General features: G+C 45.7%; 1 protein-coding gene across 3 annotated transcripts in view; it reads right to left on the bottom strand.

The window, feature by feature from the left end:
* hectd2 (HECT domain containing 2) overlaps positions 1-22,845 on the bottom strand; it is a 42,186-nt gene extending 19,341 nt beyond the window's left edge. For all 3 annotated transcript variants that reach the window (XR_005079370.1, XR_005079371.1, XM_037124323.1), the window contains exons 1-14: positions 22,211-22,845; positions 16,889-17,030; positions 12,946-13,084; positions 12,726-12,828; positions 11,684-11,773; positions 10,746-10,810; positions 10,472-10,517; positions 7,904-8,013; positions 6,644-6,792; positions 6,374-6,497; positions 4,931-5,027; positions 4,300-4,407; positions 2,838-2,970; positions 92-180 (exon numbers count right to left, since the gene is read on the bottom strand). Coding sequence is in view for 1 of the 3 variants with exons in the window: in XM_037124323.1 (XP_036980218.1) it covers positions 92-180; positions 2,838-2,970; positions 4,300-4,407; positions 4,931-5,027; positions 6,374-6,497; positions 6,644-6,792; positions 7,904-8,013; positions 10,472-10,517; positions 10,746-10,810; positions 11,684-11,773; positions 12,726-12,828; positions 12,946-13,084; positions 16,889-17,030; positions 22,211-22,288 (1,473 nt within the window). In the remaining 2 variants the exon portion in view is untranslated. The remainder of the gene's footprint in view (positions 1-91; positions 181-2,837; positions 2,971-4,299; positions 4,408-4,930; positions 5,028-6,373; positions 6,498-6,643; positions 6,793-7,903; positions 8,014-10,471; positions 10,518-10,745; positions 10,811-11,683; positions 11,774-12,725; positions 12,829-12,945; positions 13,085-16,888; positions 17,031-22,210) is intronic.
* Positions 22,846-24,468: the final 1,623 nt, after the last annotated feature.

The following is a 24,468-nucleotide window of genomic DNA, read 5'->3' as shown; positions in this document are numbered from 1 at the left end:
GACCTCTGTGCAGATTATTACCTTCCACACATTACAGGCAGTAATCGGAGCATCACACCCTGATGGTTTTGCTGCTGGTGATGAAGGATACAGTCCCGACCAACTGGAACTCTGAATAGTTGTCACACTTCCAACTGCTGAACCAATGGCAGCGCGAGTCCTTCATGTAGGTGAACATTCCTGAAAAACAAAGAAAAATGTTATTTAGAATCAGATTCAGCACATTACTGATGATTAAAGGTCCACTTTGTGAGAAAAGTTGATTTTTTTTTGAGGCTCATTTGTGTTGGGATTGTAGATCGGGCCGCTCGTCCTCCTGCAGCGTCAGTATTTGATGACGAGCGAGAGGTCGATGGACAGATGAGGAAAGGAAAAATCTTTAAAACGAGGAGGAAACAAAGGGAACACAAGAGAGACGTGTGAGATGAAGGAAGAGGCAGAGAAGACGTAAAGGAGCTCCTGCAGGAAACATCTGGCTCTTCAGCGGTAAAACGCTCCCGAGTCTGCAGCCAGTAATCAGAAGGCCGCTGGTTCAATTCCCCAGCTGACGGATACCCGGGGCAGAACACTGAGCCACACGTTTCTCCTGGTGATCAGATCGGCACCTCGTGTGGCAGCAGCTGCCAGTTCAGTAGACGGTCAGTAGACGCTAAAGCACAAATGTTAAATGAAATGCTGAAGTTGTTTCAGGACAGAAGAACAGTCAGCTGGTCTCCTGGAAGACTTCGAGGACTGTCGCCTTGTTTTTACATCGTTATTACAAAACAAACCTCTGACAGTACACTGATGACATCACTCCTTCAGTCCAAAAATATGAATGATCTGCGTTGTTTCCTCTCAGACGTTCAGATCGACAGATTTGTGCTAAAAGTTGTCTTTCGTGATCAATCAAAAGAGAAAAAAGACAACGAGCAGTTGAGCAGAAGGAGCTCAACAGAATAATCTTTTCCAGGTCCGACTGAGAGAAACAGCCGCGGTCTGTTCTGAGCGGAGACACACATCTGGACCGCTCACATCTCTGAACACCAGAATCTGACACTGCCTCAAGCATAAAAGAGCCTGTGTGTGTGTGTGTGTGTGTGTGTGTGTGTGTGTGTACACCTGCCTGTGTGCAGCTGTACGTGTGTGTGTGTGTGTGTGTGTGTGTGTGTGTGTGTGTGTGTGTGTGTGTGTGTGTGTGTGTGTGTGTGTGTGTGTGAGACAGAGCCGGGACTTTCCCTGTGCTGCTAATGAGGGGAACACAGCTTTCATTGAGTGTGTTGCTTTGGGCCGACGTCCCCTGGCACCAAAAACACAGACGACCGTGGAAAGATGGAAAGACGATGGAAAGAACAACTTGAGAGGCTCGCAGGGAGAGAGAGAAAGAGAGAGAGACACAGATAGAAAGTCAGGAGAGAGAGGAGAAGAGGCAGATGCACGGACAGACGTTCGCTTTGGTTTTCAAAGTAGTTTTTAATGCAAATTCCAAGAAAAAGTCTGAATCAAAGCAGCAAATGTTGGAGAAAATATCATATCAGTATTGTAAAAGGTTTCTCAGCTGCACGTGACGGGGAATGTTTCTTGTGGTTGAAAGAAACATTTCAAAAAAAAGGTGATGGAAAGTTCAGCTGCTACTTAAATCTCACATACACAAACTTTAGATTTCAGCTTAGATTCAAATAATGTCCATTTACGTTCAAGCTGAACTGTGACGGGAACACAGACGGAAGTACGATGTTGTTGGGAGGACAAAACTTCAGACTTAAGTTTCCCGTTACTGACATCACATGACAGTGGCGAGAAAAAAACTTCCTTTTAACAGCCAGAAACGTCGAGCAGAACCGGACTCAGTGGTGTGCAGCCATCTGCCTCGACAGCATTGTTGGGTTTCATTCAGGAATAACGATCCGGTCCATCACACCCCGACCAACACGTCCTCATACGTAGACGACTGAATCGGTCGATTGACAGAACCTACAGTACCAGCCACAAACGTACTGGATCGTCGTGGGTCATAATGAGAATCTATTGCTGTGACTGATATTTGGTGGACTGGGATCCAAGTTCAAGCTTGTTTTTGGAGGGTTAGAGGAGAAGAGAGGAAGAGACACGCAAACAAAGAGACGCAGAGATAAAGAGATGATTAAAGTCAGGCAGCCGGTGAAGACGGGAGAGTAAACTGTGCCTGAAACAGTCGGGGAGAGGAAGGAGGTCATAATCGGAGCTGCTCCAGCCTGAAATGAGAGTTTGTTGCTGAGTTTCCAAAACCAACACTTAGCGTTTTTCTGAGCCATCTGACACTTATTCCTGCTGCAGTTTCACCGACCTGCAGACTCACAGAGCTCGTCCACTGAGACCTCCATCTAATAAAAATTTATTTTCCATTTTTATCCAATAAAAATCTGTTTTTCTCTCTGCTTGTTTTCAATAAAACACGGCTTCACTTTCCATTCACTCTGCATCAAACTGGATCTGCCCTCCAGATCATCTGCTGTCCTCGGCTGCCCCGACCGACATGCTGCTGATCTCCGCCTCTGTGTTTTCTTTACTCTCGCTCGATTGAAGCCGCTTCATGGACATTGTTTATAGCTCAGTTAACCCGACACGCCAGATGGTTTGTTGCACAGAACCACTGAGGTAGTCCTTCCAAGGAAATTGTTTGGAAAAGGGAAGGCGCTTTTAAAAAGGCTTGGCAGGTGATCGGACATCCTGACCACGCCTGGAGCTGCCGCTGGCTCCTCACAGGACACTGATTGGTTGGTTGGTTATGGTCACATGATCTGCAGTGCTCCACAGTGGACGTACTGACACGCTGATGGCCTGAACTCTGACTCCTGTGAGCTGGAGGTGCGTCTCACCGTAGTCTGTGTGGAAGATCTGTCGCACCAGCAGCAGGAACCACTCCTTCGTCAGGCCGCCCATGTCGAGCCCCGCCTCCCCGACAAACGTCACCCGCAGCTTCTTCTTCAGGTCGCACCTCTTCCTCATCAGCTACAGAGGAAAGAGACAAAACACATCAAGATCACCGTTCATAACGTTTGTTTTTCATGTTGTGCTGCATCATTTACACAGCTGCTCCATTAAAACCTCCCAAGTATGAACATTTTGAGATTACAGACCAAATCACTTCAGAAAACTGAGACATTTGTGCTGATTCTTACTCAAGAAACTAACATTTAACGTCACTCAGACTCAGATTTTAGGGCTCACATCAGATTTATAGTTAGGTTTAGGTTAGACTGAGTGTTTGAGGTCGACACATGAATGAGGAACATTAAAGTCCTATTTTTTATCCTTCTGAATAGTTCTGCATGGTCACCGCCCTCTCTGTGTTCCCACACCACAAATTAGCCTGTTTTTTCTCTCATTACAAAACAGATTTCTAACAATGTATTTTTGTTTGTCATCACAACATTGTGACGCCCTAAAATTTCCACTTTCCACTCGTCAGAGAGAAGAATTCCTCCCTTCATCATTATCTTTTTCTCAGTGCTTCAGTGGAGGGTGTATGTAAACTCACCACTGACAAAAAAATATGTAGATACGCTCTGATTGAACTGCAAATTCTGTTCAGTCAGATCTGACACTGGACCGGCACCGCGCTGGGTCTGACTCTGTTCTCTGTTCTCAGATCCTGGACCTCATCAGATCAATTTTCAACTTTTTCTGTGCTGGCAAAAGCAGGACACCGAAGACACTGTTTTATACTTTTACTTCAGGCTCCCTTTCAAAATAAAAGTATCACGCCAGTGTCCTCAACGTTATGCACATCAGAGCATCCTGCTGCCAGATGGAAGCGGAGAACTCTTTGGACGGAGGGCGACTGGGATCATCCAGGATTATTTGGCTCGTGTCCTCGCACAGATAAGGAAAGTCATTCAAGGATGCGCCTGTAATTTTGGTGCACACTTTAACAAAACCCTGCAATCTGTTTTCTATTTTTAAGCGAATGTGTCCTGCAGCAGATGACAGAGGGGAATGTGAGCACCGGCTCACTGCAACAGGAGTCAACATCAGAAACACATGCTGATGTTCTACAAACAGTGAAGCTGAAGGTCAGTCATCGATATCAGATAACAGAGCCGAGATCTCTGCAGCGCTGCACAAACTCAACACACCAAATCTACGTAAGAAATAACGTTTAAGTTTGTTTGAAACAAATCAACACGCAAACGTCTCTGAACGCACTTTCAGGTGTTCTGATGCAACTTTTCTCTGAATCTGAATGGAGTCCTTGTTATGTAATCTAATCATCTGAAACAGATGGGACAAGAGTGTGTGTGTGTGTGTGTGTGTGTGTGTGTGTGTGTGTCTACTCACCTCATCCAGTGAGTCGCTGAGGAGTTGTGCTCGTCGTACTTTAATGTTGAGGAACAGAAGATTCATGTCGACTCTCTGCCTGCGAGAAACTTTACTGACCAGGCTTTGCTGTTGAAACACAAAAACACACACTCACACTCAAAGTCTGGAGACGTTTTTCATGTGTCTGTGTCACGAAGCTCTTTGTTAGAAACTAAATGGTTCTGGAGGAGAGAGTCCAGACCTTCAACAGGAATAAACATTTTGAGTCTCATCAGACTGTGACGGGAGGAGAGCTCAGAGATTATTGAGGTGATTTATCTTCACTCCTGTTCATCAGCCTGACTGCAGCAGTGATTCAGACAGACAGACACACACAGTCTGGATGTGTGCTGTTGCTCGCTGCCTTCTGGCCAGTGTGCAGTAAAGTAAAATGGATTGAACATGCTGAAATCTATTTTTTACATTTTAAAGCATTATTCACGTTAGGTTTAGTCTCTATCGCTGACTTCCTTCCTCGCTCTCAGACTCAGACTACAGCGACATGAAACTCACCGTTACCTTCAGTAAACTTGTGGATTTCTCTGGTTTGAAGATCGTTGGACACATTTGGAATAACGTAAGTACGTAACTCAACATGCAGAAGTCTCACCCTGGCCTGACTGATCATCTGTTGCTCGGAGTCTTTCTGGATGATGGCTTTCTTCACCACCGTTGAGAGGATGAAGGGAAACTGACAGAAAGAAAACCTGCAAGATGAAATGTGAAAAGTTAACAACCCTGAAAAGATTCTTTCATCCGTTTCAAAAATCTATATTCCTTTATAGACTGCAGAACAAAAACACTTTATTCCTGACCAACTCTCAAGTGTTTTTTAAAATTACAGGCTTCATTTAAATGAGCAGCCTCTGAAATCTGCACCGTCCAACACGAAACACACAGAACTCCCGACCACACCAGCCCGGGGAGGTTTAGAGCCGATCGCCTGAACTGTAAACTCTGGATCCATTTCCTTTATCAGACATTACGAGCCATGACGCAGCGTGAAACAGACTTCATGGCTTCTCAAAGTGTTTCCACGGTTGTGCACAAACTGCAGCTGTGGGAACGTTCCTCCATCTCTGCTCAGGAGGAGATCCTCAGTCTCACTCTCAGGAATCCTCAGAAGGAGCTAACATCACTCTCGGTCACGGCTCGTGCTTAGTCAAGCTAATGCGTCGTCACATCTGTTAGCATTTCTGGCTCTATTAGTAGGCGAGACCAGAGACACTTTATTATCCTGTAGCATCGAGGGGTGAGTTCAAACCGACGTCTTGTGCTTTTTAACCACCGCTGAGGTGATTTATCAATAAATCTCTCAGCTGACAGAACAGAAAATGCAACTCAAATGTGAGGATTTGCTGCATTAAACTGAATTAATGTGTTTTTTGGCTGTTGGTTCTCATAACAGTCACTTATGAGTATCGTTTAACAGCTTGTAGATTAAAGAATTAGTCTGCAGAACTGAACCAAAACACAACTTTGCACCAAAGCTGCTGAATTAATCCAAAATTCACAAAAGCGAAATGATTCAGCTTCCTGAATACATCAACGACCTTCACCCAGCATCACACTGGACCTCTCTGATCGGATGTTTCTGTAAACAGTATTGTCTTGGACCTGTACGCTGTGTTTCCACTGCCGGGTAACACTTGGCATGACTCAACTCGCTCTGAAAGAATTACCCGGCCGAGCCATGCTGTGCCGTGGAAACACTGTTGACTTCTCTCTCTCTGACTCTTCTGCAGATTGAGAACATGCACCACAGTTTGATTTTACACTGCTTCACATCATTTTGTCAACCTTTGCTGTCTGGATGGATAATTTGTGTAAATGAACTAAGACCTGTGGGAACACTTCCAGCAACAAGCCGACAAAAACTGCTGCACTGAAGACCGACACTGTGACGTATTTTCCACCGAAGCTCTAACAACATTTTCACTTCTGACGTCAAGTTTGGTTTAATTATTCACCAGCTACATGAGCAGCTCTGGACACATTCAGCCATTTTAGTGAAAATCACCCAGTCGGTTTAATGGACAGTCGGATAGCTGACCTGTTTGAGTTGCCGTAGTTCTGCCAGGTCCTGTACTCCTCCATGAAGTCTATGTGCTCCAGAGTGATGTTGTAGAAGTCGGTGAAAGGCATGATGGGAGGAGAGGAGACGCTGTTGGCTGCATCTGAGGAACGGAGAGGATAAGAAGCGACGTTAACGTGAGAGAATAATCAGTAACTTATCAACACTATACATACAATAATCACACAGCCAGATGTTAAGCTGATGTCAGTGTGTGTGTGTGTGTGTGTGTGTGTGTGTGACACGCACTGAACAGGCCGAGCACTTTGGTAGCGGAGGGAATCCACCAGGAGCATTTGGCCAGAGGAGGAAGTTCGTCTGGTTCTGCAGGAAACAGACGGGTGGAGATGAACTGCAGGAGGCGCTCTACCAGCTGCCTGAACCGCCTCGCTGACAGCCTGACACACACACACACACACACACACACACACACACAAAGTTAATATTGGTTAACATCAGCAGCTTGGCAGGTTCAAAACTGCACAAACTGCACAAATCCTGAAATATACACACACATAAAAATAGACACTTAAACTTCAAGAGAGAAAAAAATAACAGCTTTGGATGCAGAAATCTGTTTTTTTTTTCTTTTTTTTTGGATCTGAGTGGAACCGAACACAACTTGTAATTTGAAGCGGCTAGCTTGTAAATCATCACCACAAACAGGACTCATTCTTCAGGGTTGAGGGAGACGCACAGAAGCTGGCTCACATCTGTAACTGCAGGATGTGTGTCGAGTTTTAAAAGCTGCAAGAGTTGATTAAACTATCTGGAGGTGGATTACTCGATGAACCAACATGTATAGAAGCAGCTGCTGAGTTACAGAGTGCTACAGGGACGGTGTATTTTGTTAAGTTAACACAGAAGTTAGCAGCCGATAGTCCATATTTCAAAAAAGCCATTTACTCTGAGACAAGAGAACTGTGAGTGCAACGACACTCTTTACATAATCTGTCTCTATTAGTAATGCAAATGTTTGTTTAACGCTTCGAGTTAAAAGCTCTGAATATCAGCAGCATGATACAGCTGCCAACAACACATACAATTAGAATATTTATCGTTCTTTTAACAGTCGAACTGGGAACACGATACCTACATTTAATTTTAGTACATATATTCAAAAGCTGCGTGTGATATTTGCGTCAGGAGAGTGAGCCAGAGCAACGAGTGAGAGATGGAAACACTTCTAATTTACGTTCCCGTCATACGATCAATCATGTGCTAACGCTGCTGCAAAGAAGAGACGACAGGACCTAACACTCCCACACATACGCCGAGTTATTTACACGGCTTCAAATCACAGATTTTCCTCTGAGGGCTTTATAAGCTGTTCAACACACAGCCGCCTATTCCTCAGACTCAGTCATGGGAAAAAGAGTGAAATATGATAAAGCAGCTAAACAAAAATCTGCTGCTTCTGCTGATGGATATGCAGGACGAGAATAACAGGTCAATAAAGAGAAAGACTGGAAACTTTAACTTCAGCGGTGAAAACAAACACACACTTACTTTTTGAGCCAGTGAACCAGGAAGTGGTGGTCGGCCTCGGACAGAGCTGCGATCTGCCTCAGCAGGTGGGCGTAGATCACGTAGGTGCTGGTGCTCGAATACTGAGGGTTCTGTACACACACACACACACACACACACACACACACACACACACACACACACACGCGTCATATCGTTTACACAGTCAAGATGCAGACATCTGACCTCAGAAGATCCAGCAGCTGCACTGGGACACATGCAGCTGGTGATGCTGGATCACAACATGGGAGTTTTTTAAAGATGTTCCCTCCGTTGAATGTTTCACATTTGGGACTAAAAAAGTCAAAAGTAAAAAAAATCATCAGCACACTCAGACCTCCAGGGTTTCCTGTCTGCATGCTACCATAATAAAAAAAAACACTTGGAGCCAGAATAAAATGCTGGCAGTCAGGTTTGTACATGTCATATGTACTGTATTGATATTTCTCCAGTATGAAGTCACATCACATTCACATAACATGTTTATGACCTTTTTTTCATACGCTTCGCTTTAAACGTTCCAACATTTGTAAAGGTGACAATTTCCAGCCGTGTTCGATCGTTTCCAAACCCAAATCTAATCAGCACATCGTTGTCTCAACATTAAGTTGAAAGGTGAATCTAAAGAAACATGAGGAGGAGTTGGGAAGAAGAAGCCTGGACTTCTGAACACACCCTTATTTCCTTTCTTTCTTTCTTTCTTTGTGAATAGAAGCTAGCTTGTTAGCCTTAACTAGCTTGGTGCCCTGATATCCCGACAGCTGAGCATGTTTCAGAAACCAGCCAGAGGTCAGCTGGAGTCATGCACTGCCAAGATGGCGGATGATGTCTTCGCACTGGCTCTCAAGAGACCTATGGGTGACATCACAGTGCCTCTGTCCACTAGTTTTCACAGTCAGTGGTCAACGCCTGGATTAGTGCGACCGCTGGTGGAGGATTCATCACTTGTCCTGCAGCCAGCGAGAACAGACTCCAGCTGGATTAAACACCTCTTTCTGTGTTTGTTTTCTCAAAAACACAACTCGCTTTGACTGAGAGAACACAAGGTTCCGTCTGTTCAAGTGGTTTTTGTACGCGGTAAAAATAATAACAGATGACAGGATGGGTGAGATATGCACTCCGCTCAGTCTTCACAGGGTCTAAACACAGAGATGAAGAGGGAGAGAGGAGCTGAATGTGTAGCCTGCAGAGCCTATAAAGGAGGGAGAGTCGTCATCAGACAGGAAACCAGCAGTCCTCAACTCCAACATGACCTCACCCAGTCCCAATGTGTGTGTGTGTGTGTGTGTGTGTGTGTGTGTGCGGTTGTATTCTCCTGAGAGCTGGAAGACGAAGCAAGTCCTCAAAGTCAAATGGGACAAAATCTGACATTTGGCTTGGGTGTGTGTGTGTGTGTGTGTGTGTGTGTGTGTGTGTGTGTGTGTGTGTGTGTGTGTGTGTGTGTGTGTTGATGGAGCGTGGAACCACAGTGGAACTACTGTAGATTCCTGTCTTTATCTGATTCTAATTCCCAAAACCATATATGGAAATCAGACTGCAGAGACTGAAGGAGAGCGAGACGGAGAGGGAGAAGGAGAGAGATGAAGAGTACGAGCGAGGAAGGATCAAATAAAGGAACCCACGATGAGAAAATGGAGGCCGGAGACAGAGAGACACCAGCACTGATGAGAAAGGAGAAAAAAAAAGACTGGAGATTAAAAGGGTGCAGGAGGAAAAACAAGGAGATGGATGTGAGAGAAACTATACTGCAGATTTATATTTATAGTATAGGAAACACTGTTGGACACCACGGAAAAGAAGGAGGACAGAAAGACAAGCTGTGACACAGACCAACATTTCTTCTACTGTGGATACAGAAAACACAAAGTTCAGGTTGACACCTGCAAAATAATTCCAGTACGTAACTCTAAAAAGTGCTAAACTGGTGTGTAACCTCGAACGGGGCACCATAACAATATTAATAACACGTCATGGGACATTATCGTGACAAGCTTCATGGAGCGTTGCAGAGGAAGCATCACTCTGCTCCGTCCAATCCTAACCCCTCGTTTCCACCAGGCTGCTTTTACAACCACAGTATGATCGTGGCCGTTCTAGTCAATGCTCATGTTTCCACCGTCTACGCCATGGCACCATTCGGGCAACGGGGAATACTAGCCCAGTCTATACAGTCTTATGGAAGCGAAGCATAGTGGTGTCAATCTGCACAGAGCAGGAAGTCAGACAGAGAAACGGCAGAGTGCATCCAGTCAGTTCTCAAAATGAAATCTGGTGCATTCTGGACACAGTCGGACATATCAACACTCAAAACGCACAAATAACTACTCGATTTAAGTACGTAGCTTGCTCAGCAACAGAAGAAGCTCTAAAATCAACAAGAAATGATGAAACAAACACAATCTGAACACGTCGACAACACGAGCCATGCACAACGCTCTGCTTCTGAAACACTCTCAGTGGAAACATGAAGTCTTGTGGAAGGAAGGAAGAAAACAGACAGCAGGTAACAGAGACTGACCGTCTGACTCTCTCATGGATTTTCATTCTCACCTGAACAAGAATGAAATAAGCTCGCAGGTCGTCTTTTGTCCGAGGTCTGAAAACAGAACACAACAAAATCACGTCAGTCTGGCTCCAAGTAGCTGTACCGAAGACACAGAGACGGAACTTTACTCTGCAAATTCAAATAACAAAATTATCCAACTTGAGTTTTTTTTTTTTTTTACGCTGAAGCCACAAGAGATTAGGTAGAAAATTACATTTTGATTTTAGATCGCAAAATCAGCAGTTTGAAAAGGCAGATGCGTCAGAGAAGAGCTCTCACCCTTTCCACTCCCTCAGCAGGCTGTTGATGATCCCTTTCAGCACTGACTTCTGGATGTCCTGAGGCTGAACACACACACACCAAAACATATTCAACATCCAAAACAGACCGAATCAGAAGGTTGAGTCAACATCCCTGAATGTCAGAGACCCACAAAGAGAGAGCGATGGAAACTGTGGCCGCCATATTTATCTAACCTTAACGCAACCACAAAGGTCACTGAAGAAAAGGAAGAAGTGTTTCCTCCACCGGTGTGAGATTCACTGACTAAACCGACCTTCCCACAGACTCATGTCTGCAGCGTCTATTTATTTTGGTAGCAAATTAAAGAAAGATGCAATTTATTTTTAGTGCCATGTTTCTTTTATAATCCCAGCTGCTGACTCCACAGATAAACCTACATGAACAGACTCAGGTGCTCAGTAATAACGTCGAGAAAGCTCAAGAAATGAACATGTTTCAACATTTACATGCATGAAACCACTGAACATTTTTAAGCAGAACTCAGGACACTTTCCCTGTTGTGGTTGTGGTTGTGGCAACAAAATCAGGTGTTCTTGACAAAACCTCTGTTCATCTCCTGCCATGTTTGTTGGGACCACAACAGGTCTTTTAAGCCAGAACACGATCTTTTCCTAACCCTAACCATGTGGTGTGCTGTCATACATTAGCGTTTATTCTAGCAACTGGGATGAGGCATCAGTATCAAACCGAGGCTTGTGTGTTTAATGGGAATTGGCTTGTGAAAAGTCCATGAACATGCAGTCTTTGCAAAATGTCCACAAGGGGAGTGATGGCAGTTCAAACTCGAACTGAGAAGTCTCACTGAGGCAGGATGGAGGTGATATCACAGAAACGTCGCCGTGGCTGAAGCCTGTCTTTGTTCTGGTGTCTGGATGTTTGTATCTGTAGGTGTTTCCTCGCTGTGGCGTGCTTACTGTGTTCAGCAGCGCGTCGTAAACAGCGTTGACAAACTTGGCGTTGACTCCCGAGTCGTCTATGGTGTTAAAAGATCCATTCGCCTCTCGCTGAGGGAGGAGGGAGGAGAGAGGAGGGAGGAGAGAGGAGAGAGGAGAGAGGAGAGAGGAGGGAGGAGCGAGGCAGGAGGGAGGAAGGAGGAGAGAGGAGGAGGTGGGAGGAAGGAGGAGAGAGGAGGGAGGAGAGAGGAGAGAGGAGGGAGGAAGGAGGAGAGAGAGAGAGGAGAGAGGAGTGAGGAGAGAGGAGGGAGGAGTGAGGAGAGAGGAGAGAGGAGAAAGGAGAGAGGAGAGAGGAGGGAGAGAGGAGGAAGGAGAGAGGAGAGAGGAGGGAGGAGAGAGGAGAGAGGAGGGAGGAGAGAGGAGAGAGAGAGGAGAGAGGAGAGAGGAGGAGAGAGAGGAGAGAGGAGAGAGGAGAGAAAGAGGAGAGAGGAGGGAGGAAGGAGGAGAGAGGTGGGAGGATGGAGGAGAGAGGAGAGAGGAGGGAGGAGCGAGGAGAGAGGAGCTAGGAGGCGCGGAGCGAGGAGAGAGAGAGGAGAGAGAGGAGGGAGGAGAGAGGAGAGAGGAGAGAGGAGGGAGGAGGGAGGAGAGAGGAGAGAGGAGGAAGGAGAGAGGAGAGAGAGAGGAGGGAGGAGAGAGGAGAGAGGAGAGAGGAGGGAGGAGGAAGGAGAGAGGAGAGAGAGAGGAGGGAGGAGAGAGGAGAGAGGAGGAAGGAGAGAGGAGAGAGAGAGGAGGGAGGAGAGAGGAGAGAGGAGAGAGAGAGGAGGGAGGAGGGGAGACAATGAGAAAAGACAGCGACGGAGAGAGCATGAGAAAAAACGGAGGAAAACAGCAGAAAAAATGCTTTCCCATCGTAAAAAAACTGTTATGGCGTCTGGGGAAATTTTAACAGCGTTTAAAACAGTTTTCTCACAACAGGCCTTCAGCTGAGAGCCAGACTGTGTGTGTGTGTGTGTGTGTGTGTGTGTGTGTGTGTGTGTGTGTGTGTGTGTGTGTGTCTGTTCACCTTGAAGGCAGCGTTGATTTCTATGAAGGAGTCGAAGGTGGTCAGGTAAAACTCTCGGACCTCCCTCCAGTCGCCTGAATGGACGGCACGATCCATGTCCTCTCTGACAACACACACACACACACACACACACACACACACACACTCAGACCCGGCTGCAACACAACAACCGGACACAGTACGGATGTTTGTGATCGCTGTGTGGAGGCCGGAGACTCACTGAAAGTCTTTGGTGGTCTTGGTTCTCAGGGGGATGATGGGGTCGGAGGGGAACGGAGCTTTGACCTCCGGGGGCAGAGTGTCGATGGAGAGCCGCTGCTTCTGACGAACATCGCTGCAGATCGGAGGCAGCTCTCTCCCTGAGCAAGAGACACAATGAACCACTCAGTAAAACCCGGGATGTTGTTCACAATAAGTCCGGAACCCGATACAGGACTGTGCCTGAGTAAGCTTTGCCAACTGCTCGTGAGGATATTCACAGAGCTTTATTTCAGATCCTCATTAACCACGATGATAACCAACATTAATCTGAATATTCTCTCAGTCTGCTGGCTCTCATCTCAGCTCCACGTGTCATTTTAGCTAGTGAGAAAGAGTTTCAGGCTCACTGGATTTAAAGTGGATGAGAAGCAATTCAAGAAGTCATTAATAAACGAATCAAACGGCACTTTGACTGACACATCAGAGTGTCGACGACTGCTGGATCTCAGGATCTCAAAAACAGAGGCTGGTTCTACTGAGAGGATCTACAGCGAGACAGAGACAGAACGGACGGACAGTGAAAGTATGAGGATGATGTCGCTCACGATGCTCCGACACACACTCACAGACACACACATTAACTTCAATCAGTGTGTAATCACAGAGGCCAGACCGCTCTGTGTTATACAGAACCGCATGTGATGGCCCATCCTCCCACTGACAGCCCATCCATTCTGTTTATAATTAGCCCGCTATTGTGTCCCTCTCCACGGTAACGACGGGCCCGTCCAGGTGCATTGTGGGTGCTCGTTCTGCGGGGGCGTGCACAGATTGTACAAGCAGAAGATGAAAGGGACGCGAGAACAAAGGCGGAGAGTCGGATGAATGACGACGTGATCGTCGCGAAGCGTTTGTTCGTGTTGTCAAATATGAGTAAAATAATCTGCGATAAAAACATGTTCAGCTGCATCGACTCGAGATCGGGTCGCTCGTTCATCCAAAACACTGCTGACTGTCGCTTTGCTTCACACTTTAACCGCACTGACGTATTATTTATCCAATATTTGCTATATTAAACATTCTCCAGGTGGCACCGACACAGCAAACAAGGCTGAGAGTTGAAGATCAGTGATTGGAAAAAGTCGAGCAGCAACATGTGAACAGAAATCCACCCCTCGCATTATTAGCATTTGAGAAAACCTCATCAGGGAACAAAAACGTGTTTCTGACGTCGGTGCCACCAGAAGAATCAGAGGATCATCAGAACTCGGTGCTGTGAGTCATCGTCAGGGGAGCACGAGAACCTGACGTGTTTCACAGCACCTGGCCGGGTTTTAATTAGTAACAGATGGAAGAAGTTGATGTTGGTTATGTCAGGATGTAAAAATAAAAAATAAAAGACGAGAGGCTGATGAGAGCTCTTGACCCCCCCCCTTCCTTCTTCCTAATTACTCCAGCTTTGTCAACTGGTGTGTCATCCAATTTAGTCCTGACAGCAACAAGCCTCAGTTGTCATGACACCCTTTAATCAGAAGAGTCACCTTCAAAACCTCGGAGGACATCCTCCCCCCTCTCATCATGTTCATTCATCAAAGTTTACTCCAGCAGAGCCTTGTGAAGACGAGTGCCATCCATTAATTCACATCATTGTTCCTGCTGAGGCCTCCGACATCACACTGACGACGGGCTGTTTACCAAGAACCGTCACGACAACATGACAGGAAACCAAATGAGGAGTTTGTTCTCGCTGACAGGAATATGTTGATTTGGTGAAATGCATTTAATTAGTCGAAACACTTCACAGACGAGGTTTAGGATTATCGAGAGATCGGCTGGACCTCGTTTCATTGGGGTTAATTATACACTTTGAAAAACCACCGTCGGGTACAGAGTGACCTGGTCCACAAGGTTTGAAACCAGTTTGATTCTGACAGAACCTGTTCAAGCTGGTTATTATTCTGGACCTGTGTTCTGTATATGAACACGTCATCTGGATGAGAAGAGAATCCGCGTCATTCATTAAGAATAAAACCCACAGATTCATCGACAGTTATTGTTCCGCTCTACAATAAAACTCATATCTCAGTTTTTTTTAGCAAGTGAAAGGTGTTTGAAGCAGAACCAGCGTTCGCCTGCTGAGGTCCATAAAGGTCTTTACTCTTCGGACTTTGACGCCAGTGTTTCTGGAGAAGGTGTTTTTGTTTTCAGCTCCTGAAACGAAGCTCAGATGGTTCCATGTTCGGCTCCGCCGCAGCGCACAGAACACTATCTGACAATATTAAAAGGAAATACAAACCTCCTGTAATACTTTACAGATGAAACAGCAAATTGTGGTGATTATCCAAACGGGCCGGACGACTGTAACGGGCCCGAGGAATGCTACACTATCTGATGTGTGTGTGTGTGTGTGTTGAGTGTTTTCACTTTCATATGGTTTTCATTTGGGGCGGAGGTTTGCATAATTATTCTGGCATCAGTAGCCGTGGTGACAAAGCGGGCTGGTGAGCGCTCCGCTGGGTCTGCGTTCTCACGGCAGTCAGAAATAACCTCGCCTTTAACGGGAAGTTACGCTCACTTTAATGTCAAATCACCCACGTTTGACATCTTCATTCGTTCCTGATATTCTATCATTTCATTAAATTCCCGTCTCTTTCAGCTTTATTTAACAATTAAACCTAAATTAACTTTCATTCTTCTTGAGACATGCTGAGCAGAGACTCTGAACTCTCTGAGCGCTGAGTAGATTCCAGCTCGAGTCTTTTTGAACCATGAAGGTGAAAAGGAAGAAAACTGAGCAGAGGAGCTTAAACTGCGACTCAGCTGAGACCTGAACCGTCCTCAGACAGAAGCCGTAACACAAAGACGTGAACAGCTTTCCTTCTTCTTCCCTTCCATCTCCACTCCGGAGACGAGAGTTTCTGCCTGCGTCTCTCGCAGCTCAACATAAACACAGTCTGAGTACATACATCAGGCGCACTGTAAACACAGGAAGTAACACATCATTACATCCGAGACAGAGACGGAGACCGCGGTGTCTCAAACGAGAACAAAGACAGTGAACGCACCACACGTTCAAACTGCAGTTTTATGACACTGAACTTTGGAATTAACTTCTGGGACGACGTGAGTGTGAGAAAGAACCGACTGCACACAACGTTTCTGTGAGCTTTTCTCCCAGCAAACATCAAACTGACACGACCAAAAGCTGCACAAAGAAACGAAGCATTCAGGAGTAAAAACTGAAGTCACAGCGTAGAAAATGACACCTCTCATGTATAGATTGGTTCACATTCATTGTGACGTTCAGTCTGCCCCTGGACTCCATCTCTCCCCGGGAAAATGAACGTCACAGATGAAGCACGTCTGCCGTTACACAACCCAAACAGGAACCATCCCTGAGCGATGGTGGAAAGGAAAAAGAAGCTGCTGATGGAGGAGAAGAAGGAGGTGAAGAAGGAGCGTGAACAGACGGAGACGTTTCTGTTGTTGTGACAAACTCTGTTCCCGACGCTGACGCGTGTCTCCTAACTCCAAACACTTCAAACCAGCATCCCTTCTTCAAAACCTGCCGACTTACTCACACTGACTGTGGTCACAGGGTTTCAAGGACAAACTCAGATTCTTACTGTTGATTTTTGTTTTGCTTTGGAAAGCAGCCGTGTTGCTAACACAACACGACAGAACAGTGATAGCAGAGGGAAACATGGAGGAGAGTTGAGAGGTTGACTGTTTCAAATATGAGAGAATAATAAAAAGTCAACACAGCAACATTTTCACATCCAATCAAGTCATTATCAATGAGGCCGCCGCTCAGCGAGCTTTCAGTCTCACTCATACTGTTTCAGGAATTTCCCAGGATGCATTTTTGGGACAGATTTTCTGTCTGTAAGGAGGACGCTCCTCACTTCCATCCTTCCATCTTTGCAGCGTTTTGCAAGATGACTGCAGAACACTGAACTCACCGTGTCGGATCCACTGGGTGCTGGTCAGGCTGCCCGTCATGCTGCCGGCCAAGCCCCTCACCCCCGCCTCCCTCCGCTGGCTCAGGGTGGAGATGAAGGTGCCCAGAGATGGAAACGGCTGCTTCGCTCCTCGCCCAAAACCCTGGTGCGGGAAGATGACATCATCACAACCAAGAAAAACATTCATGTATGTGTCACATATTTAGAATAAACACTGTGAGGGAAACAGTGGAAAAAGTGAAACTCCCCAAACATTCACGTTCAGTCAGACACTGAAGGTGGCCGACTACCAAACAAGGCGCCGACTGTGAGCACCAAAGCCAAAGATATCAGTAATATTGACATATTAAACACGGCAGTAATATAAATAAAATCCATTCAGACACAGCAGCTCAGGATATCGAACATTTATTACTGACAAACAGAGCACGAAGGCCGGGATGTCAAACCAGTGCTGCTTTAGAAAAAGATCTAAAACACAAAACGTCTCCTGAACGAGTTTTAGAATAAATCCACCAGCCGATGTTTCCTCACCAGAAATGGAAACTTGTTAAATCAGTCCAGACTCTCAGCTGCATGAATAGACAATGAGAATATCACTGAAAACGTAACTGATCTAACGTGAAATGTAATAAAAAAGTTGACGGTCATTAATCATCGTCTGGTCCTGCTGGTGGTTCAGACGGCAAGCTGCAGAGGAGCTGCAAGTGCCAGCAGAGGAAGACGTGAAGAGGAGAGGAAGGAGGGATTTAAAGGAGGGAGGAGAAAATGGATATGGTTACAAAACCCCCCCCAAAAAAGAGAGAGAGGGATAGAGGGGAAATGAGAGTGAATGAAAAAAGAGACGAGAAGACAGTGATGATGAAGAGGATAAAGGAGGGGAAGAGAGCAGGAAACCATGAAGGGAAGGAAGAAGAAAAAAGAGGAAACGAAGCAGAAGACAGGAAGATGGAGAGGAGGGATGAGAGGTGGAGGAAGAGGAAGAGGAGGTGGAGAGATCAACAGATGTACAGCAGCCGCTGCTGACAGCAGCTGAACACACACACACGCACACACACACACACACACACACACACACACACACACACACACACACACACACACACACACAGACTCCAGCCGTGATGCGTTCAGGGGCTGCAGAACAGAAGGAGCAGGAAGACGTTCAATCGGCTGTTCAGAATGAATCAGTTCTCAGAGAAATGAGAGTTGGCACACACTCACACACACTCACACACACTCGCACTCACACACACACACACACACACAGAAACAGAAACAGAGAAAACAAAGGGCCGTTTGTATCTGAAGCGTCGGCCTCAGACGGTCTGTGACAGATTGTGTTTTCGGAGGAGTTATGACACGAACACATGTGTTTGTGTTGGAGTTTGGACGGAAGCCCTCGTCTCTCCGCCAGCGTGTTAATGAGAGACAACAGGTTTTTTTTTATTTTTTTACGTTCATGGGATCAGACGCATCTTGACGACAGTGACACAGAGTGAACACATGAACACAGGCGCAGCTTCAACAACAGATCTGCCGAAATCGTTCAGAGGAAACAACATCTGAGGACTCGGAGGGAGATTCACACGATGCTCATCTGGACGCCACAAACATCTGACGCTCGCTGTCGTCACTGCATCTGCTGAACATACACGTCTGTTACATCCTGTCAACAGACCGTGAACCAATCAGCTGCGAGCTGGAGATCAGCTGATGAAGATCATTTAAACGTGTGTGTGACGGACACTTTCATCAGCATTAACTGCGCTTTATGTTCAGTGCTTATTAACTAACAAACTGCTCTAAGATGTTGAACATGACGAACATTATAACAACATCATCCTGTTGATGCTGTAACTGTAGCATAGCATGCTAGCCCGGCTGTAGACTTCTGGGTCATCTCGTGTTGGTTTGCTTCTCCTCTCACCTACGAGTGACTGATGCAAAATTACAAAATGACACTGGTCTCTCGGTGAGGCCACAGAACGGCCACCTCGCTCTCTGTTCTCTGTCATTATCGCCGTCACAGCCCCGCCCACAAACCGGCTGATTGACAGGTGAGTCTCTGAGAAACGCCGACCAGCGGAGCACCGACGGCTCGGTCCCGCTGCACATCTGACTCTGATGAACAGCGTTACCAGCCAGTTCCATCTCCGCAAGTCTTGTGATGTCAGTTCTGTCCAAGTCTGCAAGTCTGAGAGGAAGTGCTGTCATCCAAACCACAGAACACACACACACACACACACACACACACACACACACACACACACACACACACACACACACACACACTCCTCACCCTCTCAGTTAAACTCTAATCAGAAGCTGCAGATTATTGTGTGACTGTTTGTATCATAGCTGAGAAATACTGCTGGTTTTTAAAATGTATTAAACTTTTTGGGGCGTTTTAAAAGGTTCTGATTTTCATTCCCAGCTGTTCAGGTACTGACACGCTGGGCTGTGACCCAAAGCTTCGGTGTTTGACGAGTCGGGAACGAGACCCAACGATCAACGATCTCGGACAAACCGGACTGTAAATGTATAACCAAGAATCAGAGCGTGAGCCTGAGAACTCGACTCGTGTTTTACTTGGAAATATCTGATAATGCTGTTAACTGTACGGGTTAGAGAATCAGTCGGTCGATCTGACTGATGACTGAAAGTAAACTTAACTTAAATCTCTTAATTCACTGATATACTGATATCTGTGTAATTCTGAGTCACTGCAGTAACTGATCAGTTTCAAAACCTGCACATAAAAACTAGAACAAACACAGTAGACGAGCTCCATTTCCTGCTCTTTATCAGTCATCTCCTCTGTTACTCAATCACAGATTTGTACAATCAAATCCAGCCGTGTCGTAAACCCAAACAACACAAAGTCAGGTTGAGAATGTGCACGAAGTTAATCCTCATCAAGCTGCCACTCAGCCAGCTGACAGATTTACTGCATGTCGCTCTGCAAACTCGTCATCTATGTATCATCATCATGTATGTAGGGAGTTAAACCAGCAACTGAGCAAATATAACCTGGGACACTGAAGTTAATCTCTCTACTGGAACTCTAGAGACAACAAACTGAAGCTGTTGGTACGAATGATCAGTTTATCTGAGATTATTCTGCAAATATTTCGACTGGCGACAGATTTCTCTTTTATAGACTGAACTATTAATCAGTAGTGAAACCAATAATTAGCTGCAGACCTGAGTAGGTTTCATTCTGTAAATCAGAGGATGTTAATTAAAAACACACGACCAGAGAAAGAGTTGCTATTAATTCATGAGTGTCTGTTGAGCCAGATTTAAACTGAATCCAGTGGAACTAAATAATTTCATCAAACTCTCGGCGGTCTGGTCAGAATCTCGTTAAGAGCTTCGTCCTCCTGACGAGACATCGTGCAGAAACAGCAGCTGCGGTTTCGTTTCTGTCCAGGTGAACACAGTCGGACTCTTCAGTGAGCGCCAGCTGTCTTCAATTCTCCTGTTTTTATTGGTCTGCGATACAATGACAGCCCGCTGTAACTAAGACCTTTTTCTATCCAACCTCTGAGCCTGAATTTCCTCAGATCCAAGCTCGAGGGGCCTGAAGACTTCTGAGGAAGAATCAAGAGAATGAGTGGAAGCAGCAGCAGAGAGAAGGAGGCAGAGAGAGAGAACGCATGCAGCCACTTTATGGCATTTCCAGACACCAGCGGAGTCGGTCTGAGCAGTGACAGACTGTTTATTGGTCAAAACCATCTGATCTGCACATTCCTGCTCCCTGACACAATGGAGATGACATCAACCAAGCCGAGCAGCCGGTCTGCTTCGAAGTGACACCGAGAACAAAACTTAAAACACGCTAATAAACACTCCGGCAGCTCTCTCCCAGAACTGCTATGCATTCAAGGAAAAAAAAAAGCGATTACATCACCAGACGCCGCTGGAGAGCTGAAGTCAGGAGTCATTATGTAAGACAGGGGCATCACTTTTTCCTACAGGAGAACTACCTCTGCTTACTGTGTGAGACAGGTGAGTGGATGTGGGTCAGACACACACTTTACACATTAAAACGTTTCATTTCACAAGGTTCACGGTGTGTGTTCACCTGACTGCAAGACAAAGAACAAGAAACAAGAGAGTTAAAATCTGTCGATTATCACGTACGCAAAAATCGAACGATACGAGACGATTTCTGAAGAATATAAATATTTCTGACATATTCATTCACTGACAGCAGCTGAGATGAAACAGATTCTTAGCTCAGCGCCTCTTCATCACTCATGCCGACAGCATCTCGTCCACGCGTGACGTCATTCTGATGTAAAACAGCCGTAAATACAAATACACGTCAATAAATGAGCTTTAATCCGTGTTAAAGTAAGTTTAACAGCAGGAGAAGTCGTGGTGGAGAGACGTCGTGTTTCAACAAAAATACAATAGAAATGGTGTAAAATCAAACTGAGCAGGAGAGGATGTGATTACACAATATCACAGCACACTGTTGTAACAGTGCCACGACGATGACGGCGATCCAGACAAAATATGAGAGTGTGAGATTTTTGAATGGACGTAATAAAGTCTGAGAGTCTGGATCAAAGTTCAGGTAACGACCAGGAGACGACGACACAACATGTCGTTATCGTGATCTCACATTTTGGATATTGTTATATATCATAAAATAATCATTCTATAATAACTGGAGCTGGAGAAAACCTTGACATCACATCATCAATCTGACTCCGAACTGACATTTGACGGTATACTGAATTAAAATGAGATGAACGTGCAGGTATGTGCTGAGCTGTTTGTAAGGATGCAGAGCTGCAAAATAAAACAAATAAAATATCCGTATGTTTGATATTGTTTCCTCCATATACAGCAAGTTTGACCACTTTTATTTTTATCACTGTTTATTAGATTAACTGTGGTTTTAAAAAAGTAACGATCAGTGTAAATGTAACTTTACCTGCACATGATCATCATTTAAACTAATCATTTCAATATGTTTTTATTCAGGTGTTGTGTGTTAATCTGCATTGATTATTGTTTTGCATTATGATTGTAAGAAGCAGAAGGACAGGAACAGATTCAGATTGTGTCTGGGAGCATGAATCAGTGTGTTGTTGCGTGAATCAGTGTGTTGTTGTGTGAATGAGTGTGTTGTTGTGTGAATCAGTGTGTTGTTGCGTGAATCAGTGTGTTGTTGTGTGAACCAGTGTGTTGTTGTGTGAATGAGTGTGTTGTTGTGTGAATGAGTGTGTTGTTGTGTGAATGAGTGTGTTGTTGTGTGAATGAGTGTGTTGCAGCAGCAGTGCGGAGGACGGTGAGCTCTCTTACTGCAGGATGATGGGAGCTGGTGTAAATCGGTGGCAGCCTCTCTCTTTCCCTCTCCACTCCCGAGTGTTCTCCATCCATCCTCTGCGTGTTGGAAGAGCGGAGAAAAGTTGTTCTTTCTTCTTCTTCTTCTTCTTCTTCTTCTTCTTCTTCTTCCTCTTCTTCCCTGGAAAGCGTCAGTCCTCTGCAGCCGGAGTGTCTCCGCTCCTCACACGGCTGCACATGTTGTGACCAGAGCCAGCTCTGACCCCGAGCTCCGTCTGTCTGCCCGCTCTGCTCCGATATGTCACATCAATCAGGGAGATTCACATCCTCGGAGAAACGGAGTGAAATCTACCTTCGTCGGACAGGTGGGCTCCGTTACGCGCACAGCCTGACGCGTAAACGTCTCCAAAGGAAAAAACGCGTCACGTAAAGTCTCCGCGAGGAGCGCTGGAGTTGTGTTAGTTTTAACGGAGAGTTTAAAAGGCGCTGGTTGTGAGCTGCGACCCGCTTCTTCTTCTTCTTCTCCTCCGTCTGTCCCTCTCTGCGTCGTCGGTCGGGGAAGCAGCCGCGCTGCGGACCGGCGCCATGTTTGGAAGAGGAGGAGGAGGAGGAGGCGCCTGGAGAGCAGGGCCCGGAGACAGCACACACACACACACACACACACACACACACACACACACACACACACACACACACAGAATAACGGAAAATAGGAGGTTTGGATTCACAATAAAAGTGGGGAAAAAAAGAAAGAAAGAAAGACAAAGGCAGTAAAACCTGTTGAAACTCAACTGAAGGGAATCAGACTGAAGTGCAGAAGCAGAAATGACTGAACATTATCAGAGGTTACAAACATTTAAGGTCAGTGAAATTACCCACAATGCATCTTAGCCACTGAGTGACATCACTGGAGGCAGTTTGTCAGATTTCCAAGCATGATGAGTTCAATAACACAACATCTCACAACTGTGTGTATTTTCTCTCATTTTATCATCACAAATCATTTTTTGATTCCGTTGCTGTCGGAGACGGACGTTGATAAATGAGAAAGACCCTTTCAACATTACTGTTGAGTTTTTAAAGGACAAGTCCACCAAACACACATGAACTCAGTCATGATCTCGCCCCTTCATGCTGATATAAAGTCAGGTGAAGTTTCCACAGAACATTTCTGGAGCTTCACAGTGAAACAGCGTCAGACGGGCTGCACGCTAATTCTTCTAGCATCGGGCTACAGTGAAGATTTCATCTTATTAAAGGTGTAAATCTGGTCTGAGATCAGGTTGTGTTTTCTGCTGCAGACTGTGATCACAGCAGACGAGCTGACTTTACATCAGTGTTAATATTTAAGATCCTGGAGTCACTGAGGTTTATTAATCCTGTTTGTCTGTCTTTGATTCATAACCTGCAGCTGTTTGAATCTGTTTAATCTCCGTCCCTTTGTCTTTGTCATGTCTCCGCCACGTTAATAAATCCCTCGAATAAGTAGAACTTTTATTTTGACAGTTGTGACAGGAAGTGATGTGCTGTAGTTCCCTCTGCCCTGCAGACTCTCCGTCGCTGCAATTTAACTTCTGCCCATAATTAGTGAGAAACAGGATCCGGGCTGCAGGCCAGCTCACAGTGAATGTAAAGAAACTGAAAAGCTCCTGATGTCGCAGATCTGTACGTGTGTGTGTGTGTGTGTGTGTGTGTGTGTGTGTGTGTGTGTGTGTGTGTGTGGTTTCTCGGTATAGTTGAGATCATCTGAACTCTCCGTCTGGTTTCCTAAAAACAGCCTCAGTGTTCCTGCAGGTCCTGGAAAAGCCTTGGAGACGGTTTTAGACCTGATTCTCTTGTAATGACAACTCTGCTTCTCTGTCGTCGTTCGGTTTTATTTTGAGGCCAATATAAAGTTCAGCGTCTCCGCCTCGTCTGATTGGAGGAGACAGAAACACCTCAGCGACTCACCAGAACTTACCAGAATCTGTCTTTGAGTCGTAAGTGTCTCAAAAAGCCGAACACCAGGGTCTTTATTAAAAGTCTCCGTCGTTACGTAGAGACTAGAGTCAGACTTTTCTTTTTTTGTTGCAAAAACTTCCTTGATTCTGTTTAGAACATTTTCAAGCATCAGCTTTTGTGATCCGGGTCGGGTCGAGCCGTCAGGTTGATCCCTGTTAGTTTTGCGAGCTCAGGCTGTGTGCGGCGTGTTGCTGGAGCAGCAGATGTGTTTTGCTTCACTTTTTATGGCGTCTGGGCCTCAAACCCTCGCTCCAGCCTCTCCGCTGCCGCGCACA

Source organism: Acanthopagrus latus, chromosome 15 (genome assembly GCF_904848185.1).
Source record: "Acanthopagrus latus isolate v.2019 chromosome 15, fAcaLat1.1, whole genome shotgun sequence".
NCBI classification, from domain to species: domain Eukaryota; kingdom Metazoa; phylum Chordata; class Actinopteri; order Spariformes; family Sparidae; genus Acanthopagrus; species Acanthopagrus latus.
Note: the sequence above shows the minus strand (reverse complement) of the source record. Positions and strands in the feature narration are given on the sequence as shown.